We start from the raw sequence: 27369 nt of genomic DNA on the forward strand, positions 1-27369 counted from the left end.
GGCACAACATAGTCACACTGGCCAACCCCCCCGCCCCGATCCTACATGGTCATAGCCATTACTGTTCCCATTTGATGAAGAAACTGAGGCACGGAGAGCTTTAGGGACATCCCCAAATCCCCAGAAGTTTTCAGAGCTGGGTTTCCATTTCCAGGCCCTGGGCTCCAAAGCGCGAGTAAAGCCCTGGGCTGTGTGGACGGTGGCCGACAGGAAACGGGACCCTTCCATGAACACACACACGCTTCCTGGCGCCCTGCCATTGCCGGTCTAACGTTATTCTAGTTAAAATGCCGCTGACGTGGCTCCTGTTAGGAAATTGAGGTTTCACCGAACTCTACTCCATTTTCGGCAACATGAGTTATGCTGGGGTCCCCCTTTGTGCCAGGTGTTTGTGGCAGACGTGGCTGAGATCGGCTTTGGCTTCTCACGGCACCCCCAGGGTGAGCGTCTGCGCTCCCGTCTCTTCCTGAGCTATGGCTTGCTCAACCTGCAGAGCAAACGCCACAACCACCAGAAACACTCATGATGTGCTTCTTTACAGATAATCATTCTGCACCTCCTGACGTAACCACGTACACCTCAGAGCACTCCATACAGATGGAGCGACCACAGGGTTCCACGGGGTCCCGGACAGCGCCCAAGTACTGCAACGCCGAGCTCATGGAGACCGGGGATGGTATGTCCCAAAGCAGAGATGCGTTTTTTTCTGGGAAACGGTTTGTGCTGATGTCCCGTTCTGTGCCCGTGACTGGGTGTGTTTCTTCCTGGGGTGCAATCTGCTGCCATTTTATCTGCTGAATAACGAACAGTGGTTCAGCAACTGAGAAATTCTTGTTCAGGTGTTAAGACCGTGAACAGTCACTTAGAAGGGCAAGATGAAGTTAAATGTACAACAGAATTACTGTTAGATGGGCCGATATGTTGCTTTAGACTTCGGAGGAAAGAGGGTCTTTTTATCCATGTTGGACAGAGATGTCAGCGACTTGGTAACAGGCTGCGGCCCAGGGCTGCTTCTTCCTTCCTGTGGCCTGGTCTTGGTATGTTCTGATTACAGCGGCGGTTTGTATCACCTAGCCGCTGTTCTATTTAAGTCTTAGTCCTTCCCCGGGGTCATAAAAGTCAGTGTAGAACCTAGCAGTGAATGAAATACAATGCCCCCGTGTGAAGCCTCATCGAGCAGCCTTGGAATGGCGTAATCTTGTAGTGCACGGGACTCGCAGGCGGACAAGGCGGCCTATCCGAGCCCCAACAGGTAGACACGGAGGACTATCGGAGCCGCAACAGGCACAGTGGACAGGCACAGTGGCCAGGGAGGACAGCGCGGTTTTGTGGATCCACAGGACACTGTGGCGTCCAAGCACGTGCTCCCACAGGAGAGGACCCTGTGGGAGCTGATGCTGGGAGCTGGCTGAGATTCCAGCGAATAAGACTCCCTGTGACATGCACAGCTGCCATCTGCGCTGCAGCTCCTGATGCCAAGATGGTCGTGCGATAAATGCACAAAGCGCATCTCCAGCAAAAAGCCGCCGAGTGTCCACATCCAGGATATCCACCACGGTGGCTTTTTGGTGTTAATACGATGAATGTGAGCAGCAGGTGGTCTGCGTCGAGTGTGACTGTGCCACTGCAGTTTTGTTCTCATGTCTTGATGAGCATTGAACGGTTCCTGACGAGGGTAGATAAGGATGCTGTGACCTGAGACTCTGCAGTATTGTAGCTTGAGGAACCAAGGAGTTTTTCTGTCTTGCAAAGCCGTCAGGGAGGATGTTCCAGGCTGGTGACTGCTCCATGAGGTATTCAGAGATCCAGGTTCCTTTCAGACCGCTGCTCTGTGTTCCCACGGACACGGCTGTCCTTGCTGTGGTTGGGACTGGGTGATTGCCACGCTGGCAGGGGTAGGCTTAAGGTGAGAGTGGCTAGGATTTACCTAATCTACATAATGACAGGGAGCCTGGGAGTAAATTGTAGCCATGGCCTGGAGGATGGATGATGGATGTTGGTGAACGACTGTCTGCACTCACCTCAGCTGGCCGAGGGATGGGAAGGACGACTGATGATGCCGTTCAATGGTACCTGGTTCTTTCAGATTTGACTTCCTTATGGATTTTCTGCTGTAAAGAGGAGAGAGCCTGTGGTTCTAGGCCAAGCATCTCACTCATCTCATAACATCTTGTATCCCTTAGCCAACATTTTTGTCAAGTTTCAGAAGTCCTATCAAACTGGCAAGCATTTCTCAGTTTGGTTTAACCATTGGATTTTATATCTGTGTCTGCATCTCTATTTTACATCTATGTGGTTATTTGACACTCTGTAGTACATTTGTAATAGGTTCTATTTGGTGGAAGTTACTCTCAACAAACCCTTGCTGCTACTTGAATTTTCAAGGTTGCAAGTAGAAAGGAGAGAATAAAAACCACATCTTCTCTAATTTTAAAATTTGTTGTTCCTCAAATCACACCAGAAGTACAAATATTACAAATTATAAAAGCAGTCAGAATCAAGGTTAAGAGATTTCTGGGTGATTCTGGCTAATCAGCAGTATTTGCTGAGGTGTGTGCAGCAGAGCAACATGCCAAGAAGCCCGGGACGGGGAAGAGTTGGGAGGCCAGGCTGTGACTTCAGAGGTGCTGTTGCCTCAGGAAGAGGAGCTAGATGCAGAGAGGATAAATGACCACAGGTGTGACCACCGCCGTCCTTGCCGCGGTACGGGGGCCTTTGTATGGGGCCCTTTGTGAGCTGAGTTATGAACCAGATGAAGGCTGTGCAGGCGTGTGAGAATCCAGGCCAGACTCGACGGGTGGAGGCTTGGCAGAGGTGAGGGGCCAGACAGCCTCGCTAAATGTGCAGTGGCTCACTGCAGACAGTGCCCATCAGTCGCCGGACAGACCGGCTTGAACTTCAGCCCCCATGGCAGCTGCCTTTACCTGTCTGCCTCCACCTTCTGAGGCCTAGAGGCGTCGCAAATGTGTGGTTTTTAAACAGATTTGGATGAGTTGTTTTCTGCACAACACACTTTGACAGACGGAGGCTGGTTCTCCACAGTGGCCCCAGGGACTTGGCAGGGACTGGTGGGACAGAGCCTCAGAGCACAGCACCAGCTCCCTGGGAGAAGACGGTGCCCGTGGGACGGAAGAAAGAGGAGGCACACAGTGCTGAGGCGTGAACTCTAGTTTGCTCTTAGACATGACACACATGCCTTCTGGAAGTTTGCATGAAGCACTGCTAAAGCCACCAGTGCGGATAGGTCCTTAGATCAGGAGACCCAGAACACAGTTGTATTTGAAATCCTTCACATGCTGCAGTCTCTTCAAAGAGGACTACAAGTCATCTCTAATAACGTTGTAAAATTAATTTTTTATTAAATGCCATGGCTTTTTTTTTTTTTTTTTTTTGTGGGGTAGGGCCAGTGTGTGACAGTAAAACAACAGACGCAGTGACACAGCTGGTGGGTGTTGGCTCTGGGCCCCAGTTGGGCAGTTGTATGAAAAGAAACCGAAAAGTCTCTACAGTGGTATGAACCGAAACACCTGGATTATGTGTTTTCATGTATTTGACATAAATGCACACATTTGTACGCTAAACGCACATTTTTCTATATGTAATAAAATTCACACCTTTAAATAGTTAACATATATTTTATTTTAGGACCTCCCCCACGATGTGAGGACTAATAGCCACCCCCTCTCCCCCCCGAATATTAAGAGCCACATCGCAGGGCGGTGAGGCACCCCTCGCGAGGTGGGGACTAATCGCCACCCCCTCTCCCCCTCTGGCTATTAGGAGTCACCTCGCAGGGGGGTGAGGCACCCCCACAAGGTGGGGACTAATAGCCACCCCTTCTCCTCCCGCTGGCTATTAGGGGCCATGGTGGACTCACAGCCTGTTTATGATATTGTGAGTAATATCATCTCCCTCTCTGGAAATTATGAACTCTTTCACAGATGGGTGTATACCCTCAGTGTGTACACCGTCAGAGGGTGTACACCCGTCTGTATTGGGAGTAATATCCTCTTCCTCCCTGAATGTTAAGAAGAATATCCCAGGACTGTTTGTACTCCCTGCATTATTGGGTGTCATATCTTCCTCTCCCACGTGGAAATTAGAAACAATATCACTGGGGGCATGTACACCTTCTGTAATATTTAAAGTAATATCATCCCCTTCCCTCCAGGATCATGGGAACAATATCCCTGGGGAGTGTACACTTTCTGCCATATATGTCATAATATCATCCCTCCCGCCTTGAAACATTATGAAGGACCATCTCACACGGGGTGTACAACCCTTGGTGCGATATTGGGAATGCAATTATTCTCTTTTCCCCCGGCATATTTGGAAAAATATCAGAGTGAGTGTACCCCTCCTGCCATATGAGGATTACTATCCTCTTCTTCCTTTCTGGATATTAGAAAGAATATCACACGTGGGTTTGCACTTTCTTCGATATCTGGAGTCATGTCATCCTCTCTTGTTTTGAATGGCAAGAACAGTGCCTTGGGGGGGATGTACACACCCTGTCATATTGGGAGTAATATTGCACTCTCCCCTCCTTGATAATTAGGAACAACATCCCATGCTCTCTGTCCCTGGATATTAAGAACAACATCACAGGTAGGTGTACACCCCCTGCGGTATTAGGAGTAATATGATTAATTATTAAACATCCATGATCGATATTAACAATTATCAATGATACTATTAATAGGATACTCTTATGGATAATTATTTTAAATATATGATTATGCATGCTTAAAATAATTGCTAATATTGTTATTTTATTACCAGCATCACTTAATATTGATTTAAGTAACAATTGCTGATATCATTATTTTATTAGTAGTGATATTACTACTGATTATTAATGCTAATCGTTAACATTTTTAACTATTTTACTATCTTTATTGTGATTATTAATGTCGATGATTACTCTTAATTTTTCTTATATTTATTAATATTAATAATTAATAGACTTGTTCCTGATATCCAGCGGGGAGGGGATGATATCACTCCCAATATCGAAGAAAGTGTACACCCCACTATGATGTTATTCCTAACAGCCAGGGGGTAGAGGATGACATTATTGAAACTATGGCAGTGGGTGTACCTCCCTTCGGTCGTCTTGTTCCTTATATCCTGGGTGGGAGAGGATGATACAACTCCCAATATCGAAGGGGGCGTAGACCTCCCCCGTGATATTGTCCCTAACATCCAAAGGTGGAGAGGATGATATTTCTTCTGATTTTACAGGGGGTGTACACCACCCCTATGATATGGTTCCTAATATCCAGGGGGCGAGAGGATGATATTAGTCTCCATATTGCAGGAGGTGTACACTCCCTAGTGATATTGTTCCTAGTATCCAGGGAGGGAGAGGACGATATCACTCCCAGTATCGCAGGGGGTGTACACCTCCTTGTGATATGGTTCCCTATATCCTGGGAGGGAGACGATGATACTAGTGGCAAAATCGCAGAGGGTGTACACACCCACTGTGATATTGTTCCAAATATCCAGAGGGAGAGAAAATGATATGACTCCCAATATCACAGGGGGTGTACATCCTCCTGTGATATTGTTTCTTATATTCAGGGGGAGAGGATGATATTACTCCCAATATCGCAGAGGTTGTACACACCTCCTGCGATATTGTTCCTAATATCCCGAAGGGGAGAGCATATTACTCTCAATATGGCAGTGGGTGGTACACCTCCATTGTAATATTGTTCTTAATATCCATGATGGGAGAGGATATGACTCCCAATATCGCAAGAAATGTACGGCCGCCTGTGATAGAGTTCCTAACATCTAGGTGGGGAGAGGATGATATTACTGCCCATATCGCAAGAGTTGTAAAACCCCTTCGATATTTTGCATACAGTCCTGAGGGGAGAGGATATTATTCCCGATAGCGGAGAAGGTATACACCCCCCTGTGACACTATGCTTAATATCCGCATTGGGAGACGATGACGTTACACCCAATATCACAGGGGATGTACACCCACCCTGGGATATTGTTCCTTATATTGAGAGGGGGAGAAGATGCTATTGCTCCCAGTGACGCAGGGGCTGTGGCTGTACACCCCTCCTGTGATATTGTTCTTAATATCCTAGGGAAGAGAGGATGGTACTACACCCAATATCTCATGGGCTGTACGGTGTCCGCTCAGAGATGTGTGGGGCTCTCTTACACAAGTAACTCCTTCTCTAACTTTAGCCACATGCTGGTCATCCAGGGGCCTCCTAAAATCCAGGAGTATAAAAACCAGTGGAATTTCTGAGAACCAAAGATGGCGCATGGCTCTGGTTGGGCTGCCACAGGCAGTTTTGTGAAAAGACAGAGATGTATTTCTCATAGTCCTGGAGTCTGGAGGTCCAAGGTCAAGGTGGGTTCAGGACTGGCTCCTCCTAAGGCATCTCTCCTTGACTGTCAGATGGCATCTTCTCTTGTGTCCTCGTGCGGTTGTCCCTCAATAGATGTCTGTGTCCTGATCTCTTCTTACAAGGGCATCAGTTCTAATGACTTCGTTACCTTAATCACCTCTTTAAAAGGCCTATCTCCACATACAGACACATTCTGAGGTCCTTGGTTAGGACTACAACCTGGGAATATTGGGGTATGCAATTAAACCTGAAGCAGATGGGGTCTTATAACCTGTGTCACCCAAGCTCATGCCAGAGCCCCATGAGGAAGCCCCAGGTCCCCCCTTTGATATGGTTTAGCTGTGTCCCCACCAAAATCCCGTCTTAAATTCTCATGTGTTGTGGGAGGATGGAAGTGATAATTTGACAGCAGAGAAGACAGTTGCTGCCAGGGAGGGGAGAGGGGACTCCAGACCTCCGAAGGTTGGAGGGTCCCAGGCCCTGGGCAGAGCAGGCAGCCCCACCCCTGTGACACCCCTGAGGATGGCTCAGGAGTCGGAAAAGGTGGAATCATATGTAGAGGCTGGTTGGGGAGATAGGAAGTTGTTGAATGAGTTTTTAAATGTTTCCATCAAAATTCTTACTGCACCCTTGGTGTTGGTGGGGACCAGTGGCTTCTCCATGTGCCTGGCTTCTTCCTGGCTCTGACTCTGGGAGCCTGGCCTGGCCTAGGGCTGCTGGTTGGATTCATTGCTGGCAGCAGGTAGAAGGTGGAGGAGGGAGAGGAGCTGTCCTTAGTCCTCTCTTACTCATGCCTGTCCACGTTAGCAGCCCCTCCCCAGGCATCCCTTGCCCATAATCTGGGGAGTGCTATTCTCACTTCCCTTGGGCCCTGCCCACCGATCTCCAAAGAATCCCGTCAGTGACTCCTTTTAATCACCTCTTTGCCTGTGACAAAGTCTTCTGGGACCTCCTGACTGATACAAGGGGAAGCCTGGCTATCTGTGCAACTTGTAAAAGTGAAGTGAGTCATTCACACTGGCATGTATCTACAAGTCACACAGCTTTGCAACTGGAGTGACTTTAAGCTCATCTAACCAAACCTTCCATGACAGATGAGGACACCCAGAATCATAGGATAGAAGTGACTTGCTCCCATCTGGGTCCGCCACGCTGAGACTCAAGCGCAGAGTCTAGCAAAGCACACTTCGTCCTCCCTTAGAAGGAAGATCCTACCCGCACGGCTTACCTCCAGCTACCCTAGGTCCCCCCACTCTCCCTTAGAGGGAAGTTCCTGCCAGCATGGCTCACCTCTACCTACTCTAGGTCTCCCCCACCCTCCCTTAGAAGGAAGGTCCTGCCAGTATGGCTCACCTCCACGTACCCTAGGTCTCCCCACCCTCCCTTAGAAGGAAGGTCCTGCCAGCATGGCTCACCTCCACCTACTCTGGGTTTCTCCCAACCTCCCTTAGAAGGAAGGTCTTAGAAGGCAGCACGGTTCACCCTCTCCTAACCTAGGTCTCCCCCACCCTCAGAGGGGAGTCTTTGGGTCAGTCACAAGACTACTCCGGACATCTGTAAGAACAAATGGTTTCCAGCACAGTCCTTTCCTGGGGTCTGCATTTTCCCTCTGGGATGCTTGGAAGTTGAAGGGGTCAGGCAATTCAAGTTCTCCCTGGTATCTCAGGGGCCACTGACACACAGGAAAATGTGCTGCTCTGCTCGCTGTTTGACTTTGATGGATGCAAATTTGTTCTAAATGAGCCTGACATTCATTAGCATGTAAACATATGTTACTGGTGGCGGCTCGCAGGGCCACATGCTGATGGATTTTATGGGCTGCCCCCGCCGGACATCACCAGGCTGCCTGGGTCTGTGCTGCTTCTGGCTGGGTCTGTGCTGCTTCTGGCTAAGGCTCCAGATGTTTTGGTGCACTGTGAAGTAGACATTTTCGCTACAGGGTTATGTTTTTTTCCAAAAAAGAAACACAGACAAATCTGTGAAAAGAACTTGAGTTTATGCGCCGATCTACTGGAAGGAGACTCTTAGAATGTCAGCTGCTCAGTGTCTGCTTTGACTCCCGGGCAGTTCTCTCTGTCCTGTGGCTCAGATTCTATGGGGCTGAATTATACATTTGATTCCAGTTCTGCTCAATATTTCCCCACAAGTAGTGCTGTGGATGCGACTGATGCCTTTAGAGATATCTGCAGCAGGAACAGTGCAGAGAATACAACACGCCATGCTAAAATATTTTGAGCTGAAAGCAATTAAGAAGCGCTCTGGCCTTCCCTCTAGTTTCTGAAAAGCACACAACATAATCATATTATACAAAGACAAAAGTGCCCTTTCTCCCCTCTCTGCCAGAAAGGACGCAGCTCAATCTCTGTAGACAACTTCAGACCCTTATTCAGGAAACAGCACCAGAGGAATTTACACAAAAATCTATCATTTATTGGCCTTCCCACAATTTGTTGCCCCCAATGACCCAAAGTCCTTTTACTTTGTCTTGGCACTTCTAGAAACATTTATTATCCTTGTTGAAGATGTTATATAAAAGAAAGGTCTGAGCTGTCTCTTTGAGATTCCCTCATTCCCTGTGTATCTCTCATGTATATATGAAATATACATGCTAATAAACCTCCGCTTGCTTTTTTGGGGGTTCATCTGTCTTTTGTTATAGGAACCCCAACCAATGAAGCTAAGATGGGTGGAAGAAAAGATTACATTTTTCTCCCCTGTAGTAGCATTATTCTAGCAATAGCATTATTATTATTTTTTTTTGGTAGATTTCTGTTGAATACACACACACACACACACACACACACACACACACACACACAGAGCAATGTAAAAAGAAAGAAGTGTGGGGAGTTCTGATGAAATTTTAGGTCCCAGAGATACCTAAATATGTTGAGAAGTTGTCTTTAAACATTGATTTTTTTCCCACATTTATTCTCATATTTTTGATATTTTTTTCTTCTGAGATACCATTTCTAGATTGTTTTCTCTACATTTCCTTGCAAGTCCGAGAGAGTATGCTGGTTAGTAGTGTGTCCAATGCACTACCTCTGTCCTTGTCAGTAAAGAAATGTAGAAATTGAGAGGGATGTGAGAGTCACGCTACACAGAGATGGAAACACAGATAGGAGGTAAGTAAAAACACGTGAAAACCCAGCATTTCTGGAACTCTCACCTACTCCTGTGCCGATATTCATCCTTCAGCTCTGCCTCCGTTCTTCCTTTCTTTTCTCATGCTATGGGGTCTGCTTTGGAGACGTTATCTACTTTCATTCTTCCAAAGTCAAGCTTCTAGCTTTGGTTGGAACTGCAGACCCATTTACTCATTCAGCAAATACTTTCTAAGCACATGGATAGTCACTGAGAATACCGTGGTTCACCAACATGACCGTGGCCCCTGCTCTCACGAACCTGCAGCCTGATGGGGAGAATGGGCACTAATAAGACAATCACTCTAATGGGTTTCTGATGAAGAATTCAGGAAAGCACACCAAAGAAAGGGAAGCGGGGTTCTCTAAATTTATGCTGTAAAAGAATCTGGCGTATCTTGGGATGAGAGGTAGAAAACCGATGCATTCTGGAAGGTATGATCCCCTTGCAGTCTGGAGAGAAGTAGAGGTTGATTGTTGAGGGCGGTGGAGTGTAGGGACACCACGGTCTAAACAGAGATGGGGGTGCTGCAGAATGCCTCTTGCAGCAGGAAACAGGCACGTGCAAGGAAGTAAGCACGGGAGAAAGTGGCACAAGACAAGAATGAAGGAAGGCAGGCAGGGGCTGGGAGATGATGGTAGATGCTTTATTCTCTTAATAACAGCAACAGGATGCTGTTGAAAGCACTTGAGGGAGGTGGGGAAGTGGGTATGACATGTTTTGTGTTTGTAAAATTATCACATTGTCTTACCAAACTATACTCCCTATTTTTTAAATTTTACTTTAAGTTCTTGGATACATGTGCAGGTCTATTACATAGGTATACATGTGCCATGGTGGTTTGCTGCCCCTGTCAACCCATCATCTAGGTTTTAAGCCCTGCATGCATGAGGTATTTGTCTTAATGCTCTCCCTCCTCTTGCCTCCAACCCCCAACAGGCCCCCGTGTGTGTCGTTCCCCTCCCCGTGTCCATGTGATCTCATTGTTCAACTCCCACTTATGAGTGAGAGCATGTGGTGTTTGGTTTTCTGTTCCTCTTTTAGTTTAGTTTGCTGAGAATGATGGCTTCCAGCTTCATCCATGTCCCTGCAAAGGACAGGAACCCATTCTTTTTTATGGTTGCATAGTATTCCGTGGTATATACGTGCCACATTTTGTGTATCCAGTGTATCATTGATGGGCACGAGATATCCTCTTAACATGTGATCCAGCTATTGCACTGTTCAGTATTTATCCAAAGGAGTTGAAAACTTGTGTTCACAGAAAAACCTGCACACGGACATTTATAGAAGCTTTAATCATAATTGCTAATTTTATTGCAGCTTTATTCATAATTGCTCAAACTTGGAGGCAACGAAGAAACCAAAATGTTCTTCACTAGGTGAGTGGATAAATAACCTGTGATATATCCAAACAATGGCATATTCTTCAGCACTGAAAGGAAGTGAGCTGTCAAGCCATGAAAAGACACTTAGGAACTTTAAACATGCACGGCTACACAAAAGAGACCCATCAGAAAAGACTAAAGGACATTCAGAAAAAGGCCAGACTATGGAGTGAAACTATCCGTGGTTCCCAGGTGTTGGGAAGAGGGAGAGATGATGAGGTGGAACATGGAAATTTTTAGGATTTTAGTGCAACTGCTCTGTACGATGCTATCATGGTGGATACATGTCATGACACCTTTGTTCAAACCCATAGAACCAGCACCAAGACGGAGCCCTCATGTAAACTGTGGACTCTGGGTGACAATATGTCAACGTCGGTTCTTCAATTGTTACAAACGCTCCCTCTGGGCAGGAGAGTTTTTAGTGGGGGAGGCTGTGCACGTGGGGGAAGGGAAGGCATATAGAAGGACTCTCTGCACCTTTCCCTCAATTTTTCTGTGAAGGTGAAACTGCCTAAAAGATAGTGTATTTTTTAAAAATAAAGGAAAAAAAGGAAACAAAAAGTCCTCACGAAAATCAAATGAGAAAATGATCACACTGGGTGCTTCAGGTCAAAATGGAAGAACAGGGGCTGTATTTACCATCCCACCTGATGACTTTTTCCTCACTGCTTTTCAGCATTTTTTTGGAGTCTAGTCAGTGCAATAAGGCAAGTTAAAATATATAAAATGCACCCTTATTAGAAAAGATTTAAAACTATCTGGATCTGCAGGTGACGTGATCACCTGTGTGGAAAATCTCCTGAAATCACAAAAAGCCACTAAAACTAATAATAATAAATTACTTACTAATAAGTGAGTTTGGAAAGCTTGCAAGATACAAGCTAAACACATAAGCAATATCTCTTTATACACTGGCAAAGAAATAATTGGAAATGGAAATTTACAAAGCAATATTATAGCACATCAAAACATGAAATACCTCAGACTAAATCTGACAAAAGATGTGTAAGATCTATACACTGAAAAGCAGGCAGTGATGTTGAAATAAATTAAAGAACTAAATAAATGAAGTGATATATTGTGTCCATGGATCAGCAGGCTCAATATTGTTAAGATGTCAGTTCTGCGCTTGTGGATCAGAGGTTTAATGCAATTCCAATCAAAATCACAGCATGATTTTTATTTTTATTTTTATTTTTCAGTAGAAATGAACTAGCGGATTCCAAAATGTGTCTGGAAATTTAAAGAACCCAACAGAGCTAAGACAACTTGGAATAAAACGGTGGAGGACTTACCTGAACTACCAAGATAGTGTGGTATTGGTATAATAAGAGAAAACTGGGTTAATGAAACCTCCTAGAGGGTCTAGTAATAATCTCACAAACATGTTACATATACGTAGTAGATTTTTGAATAAAGGTTCAAAGACATCAAATTAGAGAAAGGACGATAATGATAGAAGGATTAAATACCGTAGGCCAAAAAGAGAAAAAAGAGCTCCTGTTAAATATCTTCACATTGTTGTCACTCATGCAATTCAATTCACATTTTGTGTGTCTAAAAGTTGAGCAGACTTCTTCATTCTCTTTCCCCAATTCACTCCACAGAGATGCTGATGTCTTTCAGTGGAACTTGGAAGTTTGCTCTTCTTCTTAAAATGACTCTCTTAGATACTGTTTATGCAAGAAGTTGTGGGACTGTAACTTACAAATACTGTTCTAAACCTTGGAATCACACGTTCCCCTTTTTCTCTACTTATCGTTTCTAGTAAGTTTCCCATTTCCTCTTTCTCCTTCATATTTACACTGCATTCCTTTTAGTTCAGGCTTTTGTTACCCCACTTGATCTCTTGATGTGGTCACCTGAATGCCCTTCGTGTCTCAGCCTCCTGGAATCCTTCCTTCATGACCCTGCAGAACTGCCCTCCAGACCCGCAGGTGTGACCCGGAATCAAGGATCTCAAAGCCGAGTGGGATCTGAGAGGCTATCTAGACCAATCCTCCATTACAGACGTAAACCTTTTGATGACTTCACTTCAGAGCCCAAAATATTTGCACTGCAGGCAGAATCACCTAAATCACTTAATGTGATGTTCAGTCTTCCCGTGGTATCTTCCTCTCTGCATCTCCCTACTTTCGGTCAGCCATTTCTCACTCATGACACCGAACCCTTCATTCACATCACATTATTGTTCTTCTCCACACACACACACACACTTGTTTTCTGCCTGGGTTTTTTGTTATATTATTCCCTCTGCTGGAACTACCATTTTCCAAGATCTGACTACAGAATTTTAACGTATTCCTCAGAATGACTCACATATCACATATTCGACCAAATGGCTGCAGATTCTGTCACCTCCTCTCTTGTCCTATGGCAACATGGAGAATCTTCTTCTCTTAGCCAATAGGATTTATCATGGTCCTTCTTTATCTTAACAATAGTTTAGCAGGACTGAGAACTGGGAAGTAGATTTTTCTCCCAGGGGTGAGCACTGTCTTAGTTTAGCAGATCTCCCTGGGTCTCCACTCTGGTTGTAGAAAAGCAGCCCATAGGGCATGGTGGGGAGGAGAAGAAGGGGAATTAAGCTGTGGTGCATGAAGATGGACAGTTGTGACCCGTACTCCGGGGTTGGGAGTTGAGGCCACTAGGAAGGAGAAGCTGTAAGGATGAAGACGAGGCATAAAAAGTGATGCAGGCCGGGTACGGTGACTCATGCCTGTAATCCCAACACTTTGGGAAGCCAACGTGGATGGATCACGAGGTCAAGAGTTCAAGACCAGTCTGACCAATATTGTGAAACCCTGTCTCTACCAAAAATACAAAAATTAGCTCGGTGTGGTGGCACATACCTGTAGTCCAGCTACGCGGGAGGCTGAGGCAGGAGAATCACTTGAACCCAGGAGATGGAGGTTGCAGTGAGCCAAGATCATGACACTGCACTCCAGCCTGAGTGACAGAGCGAGACTCCATCTCAGAGAAAAGAAGTGATGCATAGTAACAAGACTGCCCGAGGAGAAAAGGAAATCAGCAACCTTCTCCAGGGTGGGATAGCTGAAGACCCTTTAAGAACAAAGGTGTCTACTTTCCTTCTTAGGATGCTCTATCGTGATTTAATGAACCCCTCACAATCTACTGTATTCAGTATTTGGCATGAGTCAATTTAGGGGAATTCTAGAAAACATAGCTGGCTGTTATCAGGTTAATGTAGATTGGGAGGAAGGGAAAAACCCCAGGAGCCACGTAGGAAGGACAATACGTGAAAACAGAAGAAACTTGGAGTCAGTTCACCCTTCAAACAAAATCCAGTTTCCAGAAGACATTGTGAGGGCTGCTGGGTCTTCCTCACCTGCAGATGGGGGATTCCAGATACTTATACTTGAATCTCACAGGATGGGGTGATCACCACCTGCTCTCAAATGGGATGAGTTACAATATCTTCTATCGGGAGGCAGTAAATAAGAGGTTAGGTACACGTCTGTAGTCATCACAATTCTGTCAAGATTGCTATTTTTACTTCCATGTCATAGATGGAGAGCATGATGCTTGTGGAAATGATTTGCTCAGGGTCTCACCATCAAAAGTGGCAGAGGAAAGATTCCAACATGTTTTAAAAGCTGCAAACTGAGCCGACTCCCATCCATGCTGTCATACCGACTGAGATTTCAATCCTCCTGAAGGCAGGAAACTTATTCCATTTGCTTTTATACTCTCCATAACACTAATGAGCAAGTTTTGCTCAAAGTAACACGGAATATTTTGCTGACTCAAGGGGTAAGAGAAGAGACTTAAATGACACCATCACAAGTCAACATTCAAGGAACAGAGACATTTAGCATTAGCTGTCTCAGTCAAATCAACAAACATGCACATTTATCCTTTACATGGGAGTAAGACAGCAAACACAATTGAAAAAATGAGCCAAGTGTAAAAAAAATGTGTCACAAAGGGATGGATTTAGACAGGAGAGCAGTGAAGTAGGTTATAAAATGGTCAGCATAATCCATTTTAATGAATTATTAGCTGAAACATGCAAAGCATTTAGGATTTCTGGGAGAAGTGTACAAACACACCAAATGTTTGTCCGACATTTTCTTCACTGCTTCTGTCTTTCCACAGGGTTAGAGATGATGTTGACCAACGGCCTTGGGAGGAGAGGTTGCAGCTGAGCCCACACCCTCTCAAACTCCTTCAGACTGTTTCTGTTTTTGTAGACTACTTTACCATTAACAACAAATCCTAAGATTTAATCAGTACAGCAGTCATTGGCCAGAGTTCAAATTTCTGATTTGAAGGAATCTGCACTCTGCCTGCCAGGATCGACTATTAATGGCTTCGTCCAGAGAGGAGCTATGTCTTTGCTCACTACAGAACAGTATTGAGGCTTCGAAAGGGGTATTTTGCTGGTCACCTCCTGGTCATCCTTCTGCTCACCAAGAGCAGATACTGTTCTCAGCCCCTTACATTTACAAGGTCGTTTAATTCTCACATAGCCCTTTCAGATAGATGCGACTATTACCCCCCTTTTACAGAGGAGGAAACCGAGAGGCAGAGGACATAGGTGAATTGTCCCAGATCACAGAGCTGGCTATGGAGCTGGGACTTGCACCCGGCCAGCCTGGCTCCAGAGTTCACTGCCCTCCTCCTGTACAGCACGTGTGACCTGCAGTAATCACCGCCCAAACAGGCAGGCACTGCGGATAGCCAAGCACACCTCTTCCGACTTCAGCACGGAGGAAGGTTCGTTTTCATTCTGGTGTTCAGCTCAGTTAGGACTGTTTTTATCACAAGGACGCACAACCCAGAAAGCTCAGTCACGTGCCGTTGCCTTCTACGGTCATGGTTTTCTACTTTTTGGCCCCATTTTCCTGAGGACTTGGCCTGCTGGGACGTGAATGATGCGTTACTACTGTAGAGACAGAGGTTCAGGTCTAGTGGCACAAACAGCGACAGACCCCATGAAAATGCGGGCGCGGCCCCTCCATCCCAACAGCCTGGATGGCTGCTCCATTCTGCTCCCATCACACACGTCCCCACCCAGCCACGCCCCTTCTCCTTTTCCCTACTGGATTCATCAAATCAAACCTCACTGTCCTTGGCAAATGTACAATTAATTTACTTACTGCCCAGAACAAAAGCGCACTTCCAGTTAACATGACACCCCTGCTGTAATAGAACAGCCTTAATTCAGACATGATGCAGGAGGGCCGTCCTGGAATCGGCAGCTGTTTTCTGGGGAAAGCCTCTGTCCCACCTGAGTCCCACCTGAGCCCGACACTTGTGCCACACTATCCCCATGGTGTCTGAAAGCTCCATGAAGACAGGGTCACTCTGACCCCTTCACACCCACAACGCCAAAGAGGAGCAGGTGTTCAGGAAAAGTCTCCTGCTAGTGCTGAAGACAGGAATACTTCCTCGTGGTGCCCAGAATGTCAGGAGAAAACAAAGCACCATGTGGACACCTTCCAGGTGAATTTTGGAACGACTGTACCGCATGCCAGTCATCCTTTTACAGAACAAAACCAATACCGGAAAACATGTGTCGCCCGCAGAGAGATGGTCCGTTTGACGGCTTACAAACACACCTACGTTACACTGAATTTGCCTCAAGCCACCGTCTCTGTGCTAATGTAAAAAGTCTCCATAATTAACTACTAGCCTTTTTCATCTGGTGCTTTTTAACAAGCAAGACAGTCCTGTAACACTCAGGCATTGTTGAAAACGTCAAATGGAAGCCTAGAAACCTCTTCCGTGCAGCTTCACTGCAAAGTATTTTGACGTGAGCCAAATCGTGCTATTCCTACATCTCCACAGGAAACTCAAGGCTTCATCAAGGAAATGCAGCATGATTTCTGCTAGGCACAGAAATTGTTGGGGGGGGGGGGCATGAGGTTGAGGGAACATTACATAGAAACCAACCCCGATAATCACCTGCATGAGAGCCACACTGGCCGGCAAGCCCCGGTCGGCTCAGTCTCCGCACAATCACAGGCGTGAGTCCTGGAGGGCAGACACCTGGCACTGCTGACCACCCCAAGGTCGTGGCCTCTGCCCCTTCTCTGCTGCCCATCAGTTCCAAGCTTCTGGCAACACCGCCTGCTGCCCCCACTGCCTCATCGACTCTTCGTGAAAAGCAAATGTTGCCAGGATAGCTTATGAGTACATTTGCCAGGAAAGCAGCTCCGATTGACGCTGAAACCCCCTTCTCACACCCCTGGCAGCTCCCTTGCCCCCGATGTGCACATGCTTGCAGCTCTGACCTTGCTCAGTGTCCACACAGGCTCTGTCCCCTGGAGAGCCAAAGGCAGACTCAATGTTGAGTCAGAAATACACAAAGAGGGTGACGATTACGAACTGCCTGCCCCCCAAAACACAGGTTGAAATCCTCACCCTCAATGTGATGCTGTCAGGAGGTCTTTGGGAGGTGATGAGTTCCTCAGGCTGGAGACCCTTAAATGGGATTTGTGCCTCACAAAGGGGTCCAGCAAATCCCTCACCCTCCCATTGTATCAGGGCCAGAGAGAAGGTATGTGCCAACCAGGAAGGAGCCCACACCAGAACCCACCCAATAGCACCCTGATCCTGCCTTCCAGCCTCTAGAACTGTGAGAAACAAATTCCTGTTGTTCATAAGCCACTCAGTCAATGGTGTTTCGTTACAGCAGCCTGAGCTGCCTGAGACGACGATGCTCACCGTCCTAAAGAAAAGGCTACTCCCCTCTCCCAGAAAGAGGGGTTTAATTAAAATCCCTGTCTCTCCTCGCGGCCACCACAGATCTCACTTCCCCACCCCAAAAGCCAGCAGTTGCTAGGATTAAAGGAAAATGAGGATTGTTTTAGACCAGCCCCTCCATATCGGTCTGAAGCCTGTAACTTTGCCCACTTCCACGGTGGCCGTGTCACTGCATTGCCCATGTCAGCTCTGTGTCTGCACCGGGTCCCAGGCTCTGCACAGACTCCTCTAGCTGGCCATCCAGCACAGCCATTTCCCCTTCTGCATTGCAGGCTGTCCTTTGATATCGAACTCCCACCTTTCTGCAACCCAAGGCCTTCCGATCCAGACATTCGGGGTAAGCTCAGCCATGTACTGGAGTCGTTGACTCAGGTAACCCAGGCCCAAGACGTTGGCACCAACCGTCTACTGGCTGTGGGATCTGCATAGCTACTAGCTGCCCCAGCCACACCAGGGCCCGGGAGGGGAGGCAGAGGAACCTGTGAAGCTGCCAACAGCCATATGGGAACAGGGGCCCCTGGAAGGAGGAGGATGCTATGGCAGGAAATTCAGAGACAGAAACAAAGAGCCGCAGGGCTGGACAGGTCATGGCCAAAGCCTACACTGCTGAATTTTCCAGGTTTCTGAACTCAATCGCTGACCCACACAGCACATGTTTCCTGAGTGCTGACCCCACGTGGCATTGGATACGGCAATAAAGCAGGACTCCCACCTCCCCCTTCCCCAACACATACACAGGGCCTCCGTCCTGGCGGGAAATCAGGCCTGGGCGCCCAGCTGGCACAGCGAGCCTGGGAAGGGGGCCGTTTCAGACGGACAGTGGGTGCAGCCTTGCCAAAGCCCAGCAGTCACCTGCACTGCCACAGCCAGGCTGAGTCCAGATCAGCCGCACAGAAACCTGACCCGCTCAAGGGCACGGCTAAGCTCATCAGGGACAGACACCGTCTCCTGCTCATCTCCAACACTTTCTCTGCATGTCTAGTTACACACGGACAACGCAGTCTCAGAAGCACATCAGGCCTCCCCCTGCTCCTCTCTGTGGTACCACTGATGGGGAGGGGCCGGTATGGCCGCGAGGTCGCATACCCACAGCCATACCACGCAGGCCTTCGACGATTATTTCTGCCAAAGAACCCTGCTGCGGCTTGGAGCACACCATGGTGGGCGGGAAGCTCCACCCGGAGAAACAGCCATGCTTCTCCCCAGAGCCAACGGAGGGCACCCCCGACCCTGCATTCAGCAGATTACTTACATTCTGGAAAACATCTGGGTTAATGGGGAACAGTAAAATGAAAAGGTCACACTAGAAAGGTTAGAAGGCTGTGTGAAGTCTCAGGAGGTCCAAAGGTTTCTGAACCAAGACTGCTGCGGTCAACGAGCTTACAGGAAAAGTTTCCACACGGGCCTTCAACAAGCAACACTCAGCAGGGAGGAGCCACGTTCTGGGCAGAACCTCAGAACAAGAACATCGGACACCACAAAGTCACATCAGAGCCAACAGCAACTGAAATACAGCGCTCTCCTAAGATGTGTGCGTCACCTGCAGAAAGTCACCACACATTAAGATGGGGGAAGAAAAGGATAAGGTTAGAAACAAATTTGAAGTAATTTCTGCATACGTAAAATTTCTACTTCCACTGGTTTTCTTTCTGGGAGTAACAACTTTTACATGAGATGCACATCCCCGTTGGAAGGAGTTTGGGTTTTCTGTGGGCAGAGTCAAGGGCTCTCCAAGAAATGTGAACTTTTTCTCACTCACTGAGCCGCGTGCCCTGAGGCCGTCCTGGCCTGCCTGAGCACCTCCCTGCTCTGCCTCCAGCCAGCTCCTTCCAGCACTCACCCCGCTGCTCCCAGAGCCTGCACTGGCCCAGGATCTCCTCTTCTGCTGCTGTCAATGTTCCACTTTAGGGCAAATAAGTTGGAAACTAGAAAGTTATAAAACCCCTTGACTTTTTAAAAATTTGTCTTCTCAGAAAACAATACTAATTCTACTTCCATGGTTTAATATGTTGCCCCCATCTGCATGTTCATGGATATGTGTTTTTATATATATTTTTTAAATCAGTACTTCTAAAAGTATGCACTGTTGCTACATTCAGTTCAATTACATTTGATGTAAGAAGTTTTAATTTCAGTGAATTCAGGCACTCAAAATTTAAGCCCTCTGACATCTATTAATCAAATGGGAAAATGACAGGTAGATATTACAAAAATCAAGAGAAGTGTTTAATGTAAATCCTGCACTTTCAAATACTTCCACAAATGTAATGTATACATTAGTACATAACCTTGAGCATTTTCACAACTCTTTGCACTCAAATTCCATTCTTAACTTTTATAGATAAATCGACATCCATATGTGATTTTAAGCAGCTCAAACATCAGCTCTTAAAAACAACCAGAAATGCTGCGGGCAAATCCCACCAAGCAGCAAATAACGGAACTGCACCCAACAACCCAGGTACCTCCCCTGAGGCATCTGGAACTTGAGCATTACAAGCAGCCTTTGGTTTCTGAGGCACCCGAGAGTGGGGACTCCCAACTCCCCAAGTCTAAGAAGGCCTCAGCGATAAGGAAAACTGGTCAAAAAGTCATCCCTGCCGGCTCCCTGCCACGGGCTCCTCCCTGCCCGCCCTCAGCCACGTGCTTACAAGGTCTCACTTCCTCTCTGTCCCGCAAAGCCTGACTCCTGATTCCAGTCCTGCCGCTTACTGAGATGTGGCCATGGACGTCAACTGCACCTGTAAGGGGAGAAGCCTGTCAGGATACAGGATCCTGGCCATCCTGGCAGTGCTCAAGCTGATACTGTAACTTTGTAGTGAGTTACTTAATGCAAAGGTTTAACTTTGAAAAATTTAGATATGTGTATTCTAAAAGGGAAATTCTGAACGTAGAACACAGGCCACACCCTCACACTGATGTTGTCTGGCCAGCACTCTTTTGTTTGCCTTTTCAATAGACGTTTTTAAAAGCAGTTTTCCGTTCATAGCAAAATCAAGAGGAAAGTACAGAGAGTCCTCACATATCCTTTCCCAGCACAGGCACAGCCTCCATCATTCTCCTGCCCTCACCAGACCAGCATGTCTGTACGACCGACAGACCCGCATCAACACGGCACCACCACCCACAGTTCACAGCTCACACGAGGACTCGGCCTGCTGCTGCTCACTCTGTGGGTTTCACAGACGTGGAACGGCATGGATCCCCCATGAAAGCCCCACCTGGAGTTGCTGCCCCACCCTACACACCCCCTATGCTCCTCCCATTCATCTCTCCCCTCCCCAACCCCTGACAGCCGCTGATTGTTTGACTGTCTCCACAGCTTTGCCTTTTCCAGACTGTGCTGTGGTTGGACTCAGACAGCAGGCAGCCTTTCCAGATTGGAGTCTCACTTAGCAACATGCGTTTAAGATCCTTCTGTGTCTTTTCATGGCTTAGGGGTCCAGTTCTTTTTAGTGCTGAATAATATCCCAGTATCTGACATACCACAGTTTATCCATTCACCTACTGAAGGGCATCTTGGTTGCTTTCTAGTTTTGGCAATTATAAAGCTGCTGTCAACGTCTGTGTGCACATTTCCGCATGGAAGTAAACTTTCAGCTCCTCCGAGTAAACGTCCAGGACTGTGATTGCTCCTGTGGTCGGAGAGCTAAGTTCCACGGAAAACCGCCACGCTGCCTCCCACAGGAGCTGCCCCACTTCCCCCAGCGATGAGTGAGGGTCCTGATGCCCACACACCCACCAGCACGTGGTGGTGTCGGAGTTCAGGTTTTGGCCAGGCCGATGGGTGCACAGTGACGCCTCGCCCTATGACATAAGACGCGGGCCATCTTTCCACGTGTAGATTTGCCATCTGTGTATCTTCTTTGTTGGGGTATCTGTCCAGGTCTTTCGTCCATTTTTAATCAGGTTGTTCATTTTCTTGTTGAGTTTTGAGAGTTCCTTGCACGGTTTGTATAACAGCCTTTATCAGATAAGTCTTTTACAGATGCGTTCTCCCCGTCTGTGGCCTCCCCTCTCATGTCCCTGAGACACTGTTTTTTATTTTAAAAAACACCTCAGACAGAAAATGGACCTTCCAGCCCACCACGTTCTCAGTTTGGCCGTGGTCACCACCCTCCCAGCCCTGGTTCCCACCTTTTCACGATCTGCTGGTCCTATGGGCATCAACCCATACCAAGTCCCTAACATATCTCCAATGATGGCAACGTCAAAGCCGGCAGTTTGCAGGTAGGAAGGAGCCGATGGAGGCCGGAGCAGAATGTGAAGGCCAGCGGATTCATCCCTCGGGGACCGGCAGGCCTCTCAGATATCCCCCGGGTCACCTCCCAAATGAAGTACCTGCTTTGGCCGTGGGCAGGAAGCAGGACCTGGCCCAGATCTCAGCATATTTGACCTGGCACGGCATTTACTGGTGAGCCTCCATAACCGGAAACTCTACTCTCTGGGGAGAATACATTTTCATTATCAAGGCTTTTAGGCTTTTAATTAAGAAACCAAAGAGCAGTGACTGGAGTGAGGATGCAGGGACTCTGGGTGACCCACACGCTCGTTTCCACCTGGCACAAAGGACCCTGGAGTGAGGGTACAGTGCCTGCTCTGAGTCACCAGCACACTCATCATTTCTACATAAAGAACCCTGTGAGTCTGTCCCAGGACTTTTTAGCCTAGATCTAAAAATTCGCAGCTCAGGAAACCTTCATCATTTTAGGAACCTGAGGGGTGGGCCAGGGGGATCTCACAGATTGTGGTGCTGTCTATGGGGTCATCAAAGTGCAGCTGGGGCTTCCCGCAAGCACTTCAGGGAGGCCGTGCACTGGCCCGAGGCTGATTCCGCCTCCTATCCTCGGTTGTCATGCCCAGCCGTGAGGGGAGCCCCCCACTTCAGGAGCGGTCCCTGGCTCCAGGCCCTAACGTCCATGTCCAGGCCCCTGGTAGGGCAGCTTCTACCCCAGGGAGGCTGGGACTGGAGACAGCCTGGAGCTCTAGGCAATCCTGGCAACCACATGCTTCCCGAAGTGGCTGCAGACAAACTCCTACTTCCAAAACCTGGCACGGGCTGTGTGAGGCCTGGAACGCGGGAGGCGCGATTACCCTCTCATGGTTATCAAGTCACGTCATAGTCTCTTAGACCTATGTGTGACTAGAAGTATACACATTATGGAAGTGTATATAAATGTGAATACAGACACGCTTATTTTCCTTTTATATACCTTACATATATGTGTATACGTGCATATGTATAAAACATGGAAGAAAAAACCATACTTAAGATTTCAAATCTCAGTCGCAAAGGTCTCAGAAGCAAATTATTATTCTTAAATTCTAAACAAAGATGTAACATTTTACATTCTTACAAAACGTTCTCTATTAGCATTTTATTTTAAAAACTAAGAATGCATTGCACTCTCTCAATTTTGATTTTTAACTCAGCTCACAAAGGCCCCTGTACAAAGGCCTCCGTACCGCAGCAAGGATGGCGGTGGTCACACCTGTGGCCATTTATCCTCTCTACATCTAGCTCCTCTCCCTGAGGCAACACACCTCCGAAGTCACAGCCTGGCCTCCCAACTCTCCCCCGTCGCGGGCTTCTTGGCATGTTGCTCTGCTGCACACACCTCAGCAAATACTGCTGATTAGCCAGAATCGCCCAGAAATCTCTTAACCTTGATTCTGGCTGCTTTTGTAATTTGTAATATCTTTACTTCTGGTGTGATTTGAGAAACAACAAATTTTAAAATTAGAGAAGATGTGGTTTTTATTCTCTCCTTTCTACTTGCAACCTTGAAAATTCAAGTAGCAGCAAGGGTTTGTTGAGAGTAACTTCCACCAAAGAGAACCTATTACAAAGGTACTACAGAGTGTCAAATAACCACATAGATGTAAAATAGAGATGCAGACACAGATATAAAATCCAATGGTTAAACCAAATTGAGAAATGCTTGCCAGTTTGATAGGACTTCTAAAACTTGACATAAATGTTGGCTGAGGGATACAAGATGTTATGAGATGAGTGAGATGCTTGGCCTAGAACCACAGGCTCTCTCCTCTTTACAGCAGAAAATCCGTAAGGAAGTCAAATCTGAAAGAACCAGGTACCGTTGAACGGCATACTCAGCCATCCTTCCCCATTCCTGGGCCAGCTGCGGTGAGTGCAGCCAGTCGTTCACCAACAACCATCATCCATCCTCCAGGCCATGGCTACACTTTACTCCCAGGCTCCCTGTCATTATGTAGATTAGGTAAATCACGGCCACTCTCACCTTAAGCCTCCCCCGCCAGCATGGCAATCACCCATTCCCAACCACGGCAAGGACAGCCGTGTCCCTGGGAACGCAGAGCAGGGGTCGGGAAGAAACCTGGATCCCTAAATACCTCATGGAGCAGTCACCAGCCTGGAACATCCTCCCTGACGGCTTTGCAAGACAGAAAAACTCCTTGGTTCCTCAAGCTACAATACTGCAGAGTCTCAGGTCACAGCATCCTTACCTACCCTCGTCAGGAACCGTTCATGCTCATCAAGACATGAGAACAAAACTGCAGTGGCACAGTCACACTCGACGCAGACCACCTGCTGCTCACATTCATCGTATTAACACCAAAAAGCCACCGTGGTGGATATCCTGGATATGGACAATCGGCGGCTTTTTGCTGGAGATGTGCTTTGTGCATTTATCGCACGACCATCTTGGTGTCAGGAGGGGCTGTGCAAATGGCAGCTGTGCAGGTCACAGGGAGTCTCAACTCGCTCGACTCTCAGCCAGCTCCCACTATCAGTGCCCGCAGAGTCCTCTCCTCCGGGAGCACGTGCTTGGACGCCACAGTAGCCTGTGGATCCACACAACAGCACTGTGTGCCCCAGGAGCTTAGAAAGTACCACTGCATCAATGCCTCCACAGGTGAGGCCGGGGGCAGAAGCCAACCTCAAGCAGTTACGGTCCTCCGTGGGGCTGGCATCCAGGCAGGAAGGCGGCTCAGCGGCTCTCCTCTCACTGTGGAACTTCCTAGGTCCCCACATGAACAGAACCTAAATAACACGCAACGAACAACAGGAACGAGAACACGACCAACAGCTTCTGAGATGAGCAAGCTGGGCTGATCATGAGACACCTGACGGGGACGGTGCCAGAGCCCCTCCCAGTGACCTGTGAGGACGGCGCTGCCAGCATCTCCCTAAAACCAGCCCAAGTCAAGTTAGACTTGAGGCTTTCCAGGAGTGGGTAGATCCATTCAATCCCACAGTCTGAACCTTCCAGGCCGTGTCTCTTGGCCCTCATCTCACATATGGGAACCCGGACGCTGCACCATAAACGCAGCCCCAAGCCCTCGTTCCTTCTTCAACACCACACCCCAGTACAGTGAACACTTAGGATCTGGGCATTCACATAAAATACTGCTTAACTAAAACTTCTGATTTAGAACATGTTTAATTCCTACTCACAGAGCTCAAAGTGTTCTGTCCTAGGAGGCGGTAGCTGTAACTAAGCATGAGAGAAGAAGGGATCAGAGTGGTGCCAAGTATTAAATATTCCTCTAAATCTATTCACCAGGTCGCCATGCTATTGTCACCTGCTTCATTTTCTGTCCTTAAAAGACAAAATAGTTACTTTTCAAAATAGACAACCTGTTTTACTGATGCTTAGCTATAAAGTAGCGAGCTACGTATCCAAAAGGGAGATATGGGAAAACAGAAAATGTCCACAAGCGATCGGGGTGGGGGGGCAGTTGCAGCAGCACCTGGCTCTGTTGCGCTGTGAGCCAGCCACGTGGGCTGGACAGCTCACTTAGCCACTGAAATTACATCATCTAAGATTTTGTTGCAGTTACTTTGATAAATTCTCCCTCTTGCTATGAAGAGTAAGGTTTGTTTTTTTTGTTTTTGTTTTTGTTTTTTTTTTTTGACTTGGAGTCTCGCTGTGTCACCCAGTCCAGAGTGCAGTATTACAATCATGGCTCATCGCGGCCTTGACCTTCTGCCTCAAGCAATCCTCCCGCCTCAACCTTCCAAGTAGTCGGGACCCAAAGGCGAGTTTGATTTCTTTGCTAACGAATTCCTAATTCACCTCGCAGTGGGCCTGTCAAGGCCATATGCCCGGACATCCACCTTGCCGACCGTCCATGTGGTCTCTAAAGTGGATGCACTCCGGTTGCCTGGGCTCTGCACGCGATACTGAGTCTCCAAGTCTGCCGCTGTATAAGGGACTGACAGCCCCAAGCGTCTCGACGCGCCACCTTGAGCCGGGCTTTATTCCACAGGGCGACTCTGCTTCCCGTGATGAGATGCAGCACGTGAGCACAGATCAAAGGGTATCAGCAACTAACCCATTCCCCTGGTACTAAGCAGAGGACCAAGAGTTTGGTTCCTTACTTATTTCCTACGGGCTTGATTCAAAACAGCTTTCTGGAATCCTGGGGACAAACATCTCTACCTGGTGAGAATTCTGGCTTTAGTAACGGAAGAATCACCTAAAGCCCATTTTGTAACTGCTGTTCTCATCAGAATTTGAGGCCAAAGGTAAAAATAAAAGGGGGGCTAAGATCGTGACACCCCAGTTTGCACAAGGCCAACCAGCCTGCTTGAGGGGGTAAAAGGAATAGGATTTTTAAACTGCTGAGTTTTAAAAACGTGGCTGTAGGCTGGGCGCACTGGCTCACGTCTATAAGCCCAGCACTTTGGGAGGCCGAGGTGGGAGGATTGCTTGAGGCCAGGAGTTCAAGACTGGCTTGAGTAACACAGCAATACCCTATCTCTTTAAAAAGAAAAAAAATGGTTATTAAAATAGCAATAAAAAGGTTAATACAATAAATTACTATGTCAACATGGCACCCCCTGCTGCCAGACGAGGTGCAATCTCTGTGGCTGTGAGGTCCGGAGAGAAATGTAACCGGCATCATAGGGAAGGTGGACCCCAAAGCCCCACAACATTACTCCTGCACAGTGTGTTAACCAGCATGAAGTCTCCTCCACAATCAGAAGCCTGGTTTAGAGGAACGCTGCCCACTGGACCTGGGTGGACTCCAGATGCCGGCCGACCAGACAGCCCCACCCTGGGACCCTGCCGGCAGCCCCGACTGGACAGAATGGCCTCATGAGTGTCCTTTCCCGCCACAGGCTGCAGACCCCGAGCCAGTCCTGGCTGTGACTGAGGCTGCGCATAAACGTCTGCGCCCAACAGCTCACCTTTGTACATGACACGCCCAGTCCACCTCATTTCAAATGTTACACTTGCCCCAAGGCGAACATGGATGTTACAGGTTAACTCACTGCATGTGTGCTAGACTTTCCCTGTAAGTGTTCAGACATTGCACGAACCGGATGAACAAACCCCACTTTCCCTGTAAACGTTCAGACATTCCTTGAGCACGATGAACACACACAGCCAACAAACCCCGGAACGTGTAATGCCGCGGCCTCCTCTCCTCCTGTGGGGGCATGTGCTTACAGCTCCCCCAAGACCACATTTCCCAAAGCACAGAGTGTTACTCTGAAAATAAAACCTCCTTTTTCCTTCCTCTGTACATCTCGTGGTCGTGTTAACAACTAGTGCTACAAATGCAGAGAAACGGGGTATCATCCGTGCTGCTCACCGAATTCCTAGCACCAAAGCTTCAAGGCCCCCCAGTCTGAAGGAAGCTTCTATCACCCTAAAGCCAACTCTGGAGACGAAGGCCAAGCTGGGGAAAGACTGTGTCTCTGCAAATCCACGCCACGGGGC

At 47.7% G+C, this 27369-nt stretch overlaps 1 protein-coding gene across 49 annotated transcripts in view; it reads left to right on the forward strand.

Annotated features, from left to right (window-relative positions):
* Positions 1-27369, forward strand: part of LOC139355527 (disco-interacting protein 2 homolog C-like) — a 229331-nt gene that overhangs the window by 184017 nt on the left and 17945 nt on the right. For 36 of the 49 annotated variants that reach the window (XM_071067342.1, XM_071067341.1, XM_071067366.1 and 33 more), the window contains 2 exons: positions 542-676; positions 24553-25556. In XM_071067342.1, coding sequence (XP_070923443.1) covers positions 542-676; positions 24553-24752 — 335 coding nt within the window. In that variant the 3' untranslated portion in view covers positions 24753-25556. The other 13 variants (XM_071067373.1, XM_071067374.1, XM_071067375.1 and 10 more) reach the window with 10 other exon arrangements.

This window comes from Macaca nemestrina, chromosome 7, assembly GCF_043159975.1.
Source record: "Macaca nemestrina isolate mMacNem1 chromosome 7, mMacNem.hap1, whole genome shotgun sequence".
In the NCBI taxonomy this organism is placed as follows: Eukaryota; Metazoa; Chordata; class Mammalia; order Primates; family Cercopithecidae; genus Macaca; species Macaca nemestrina.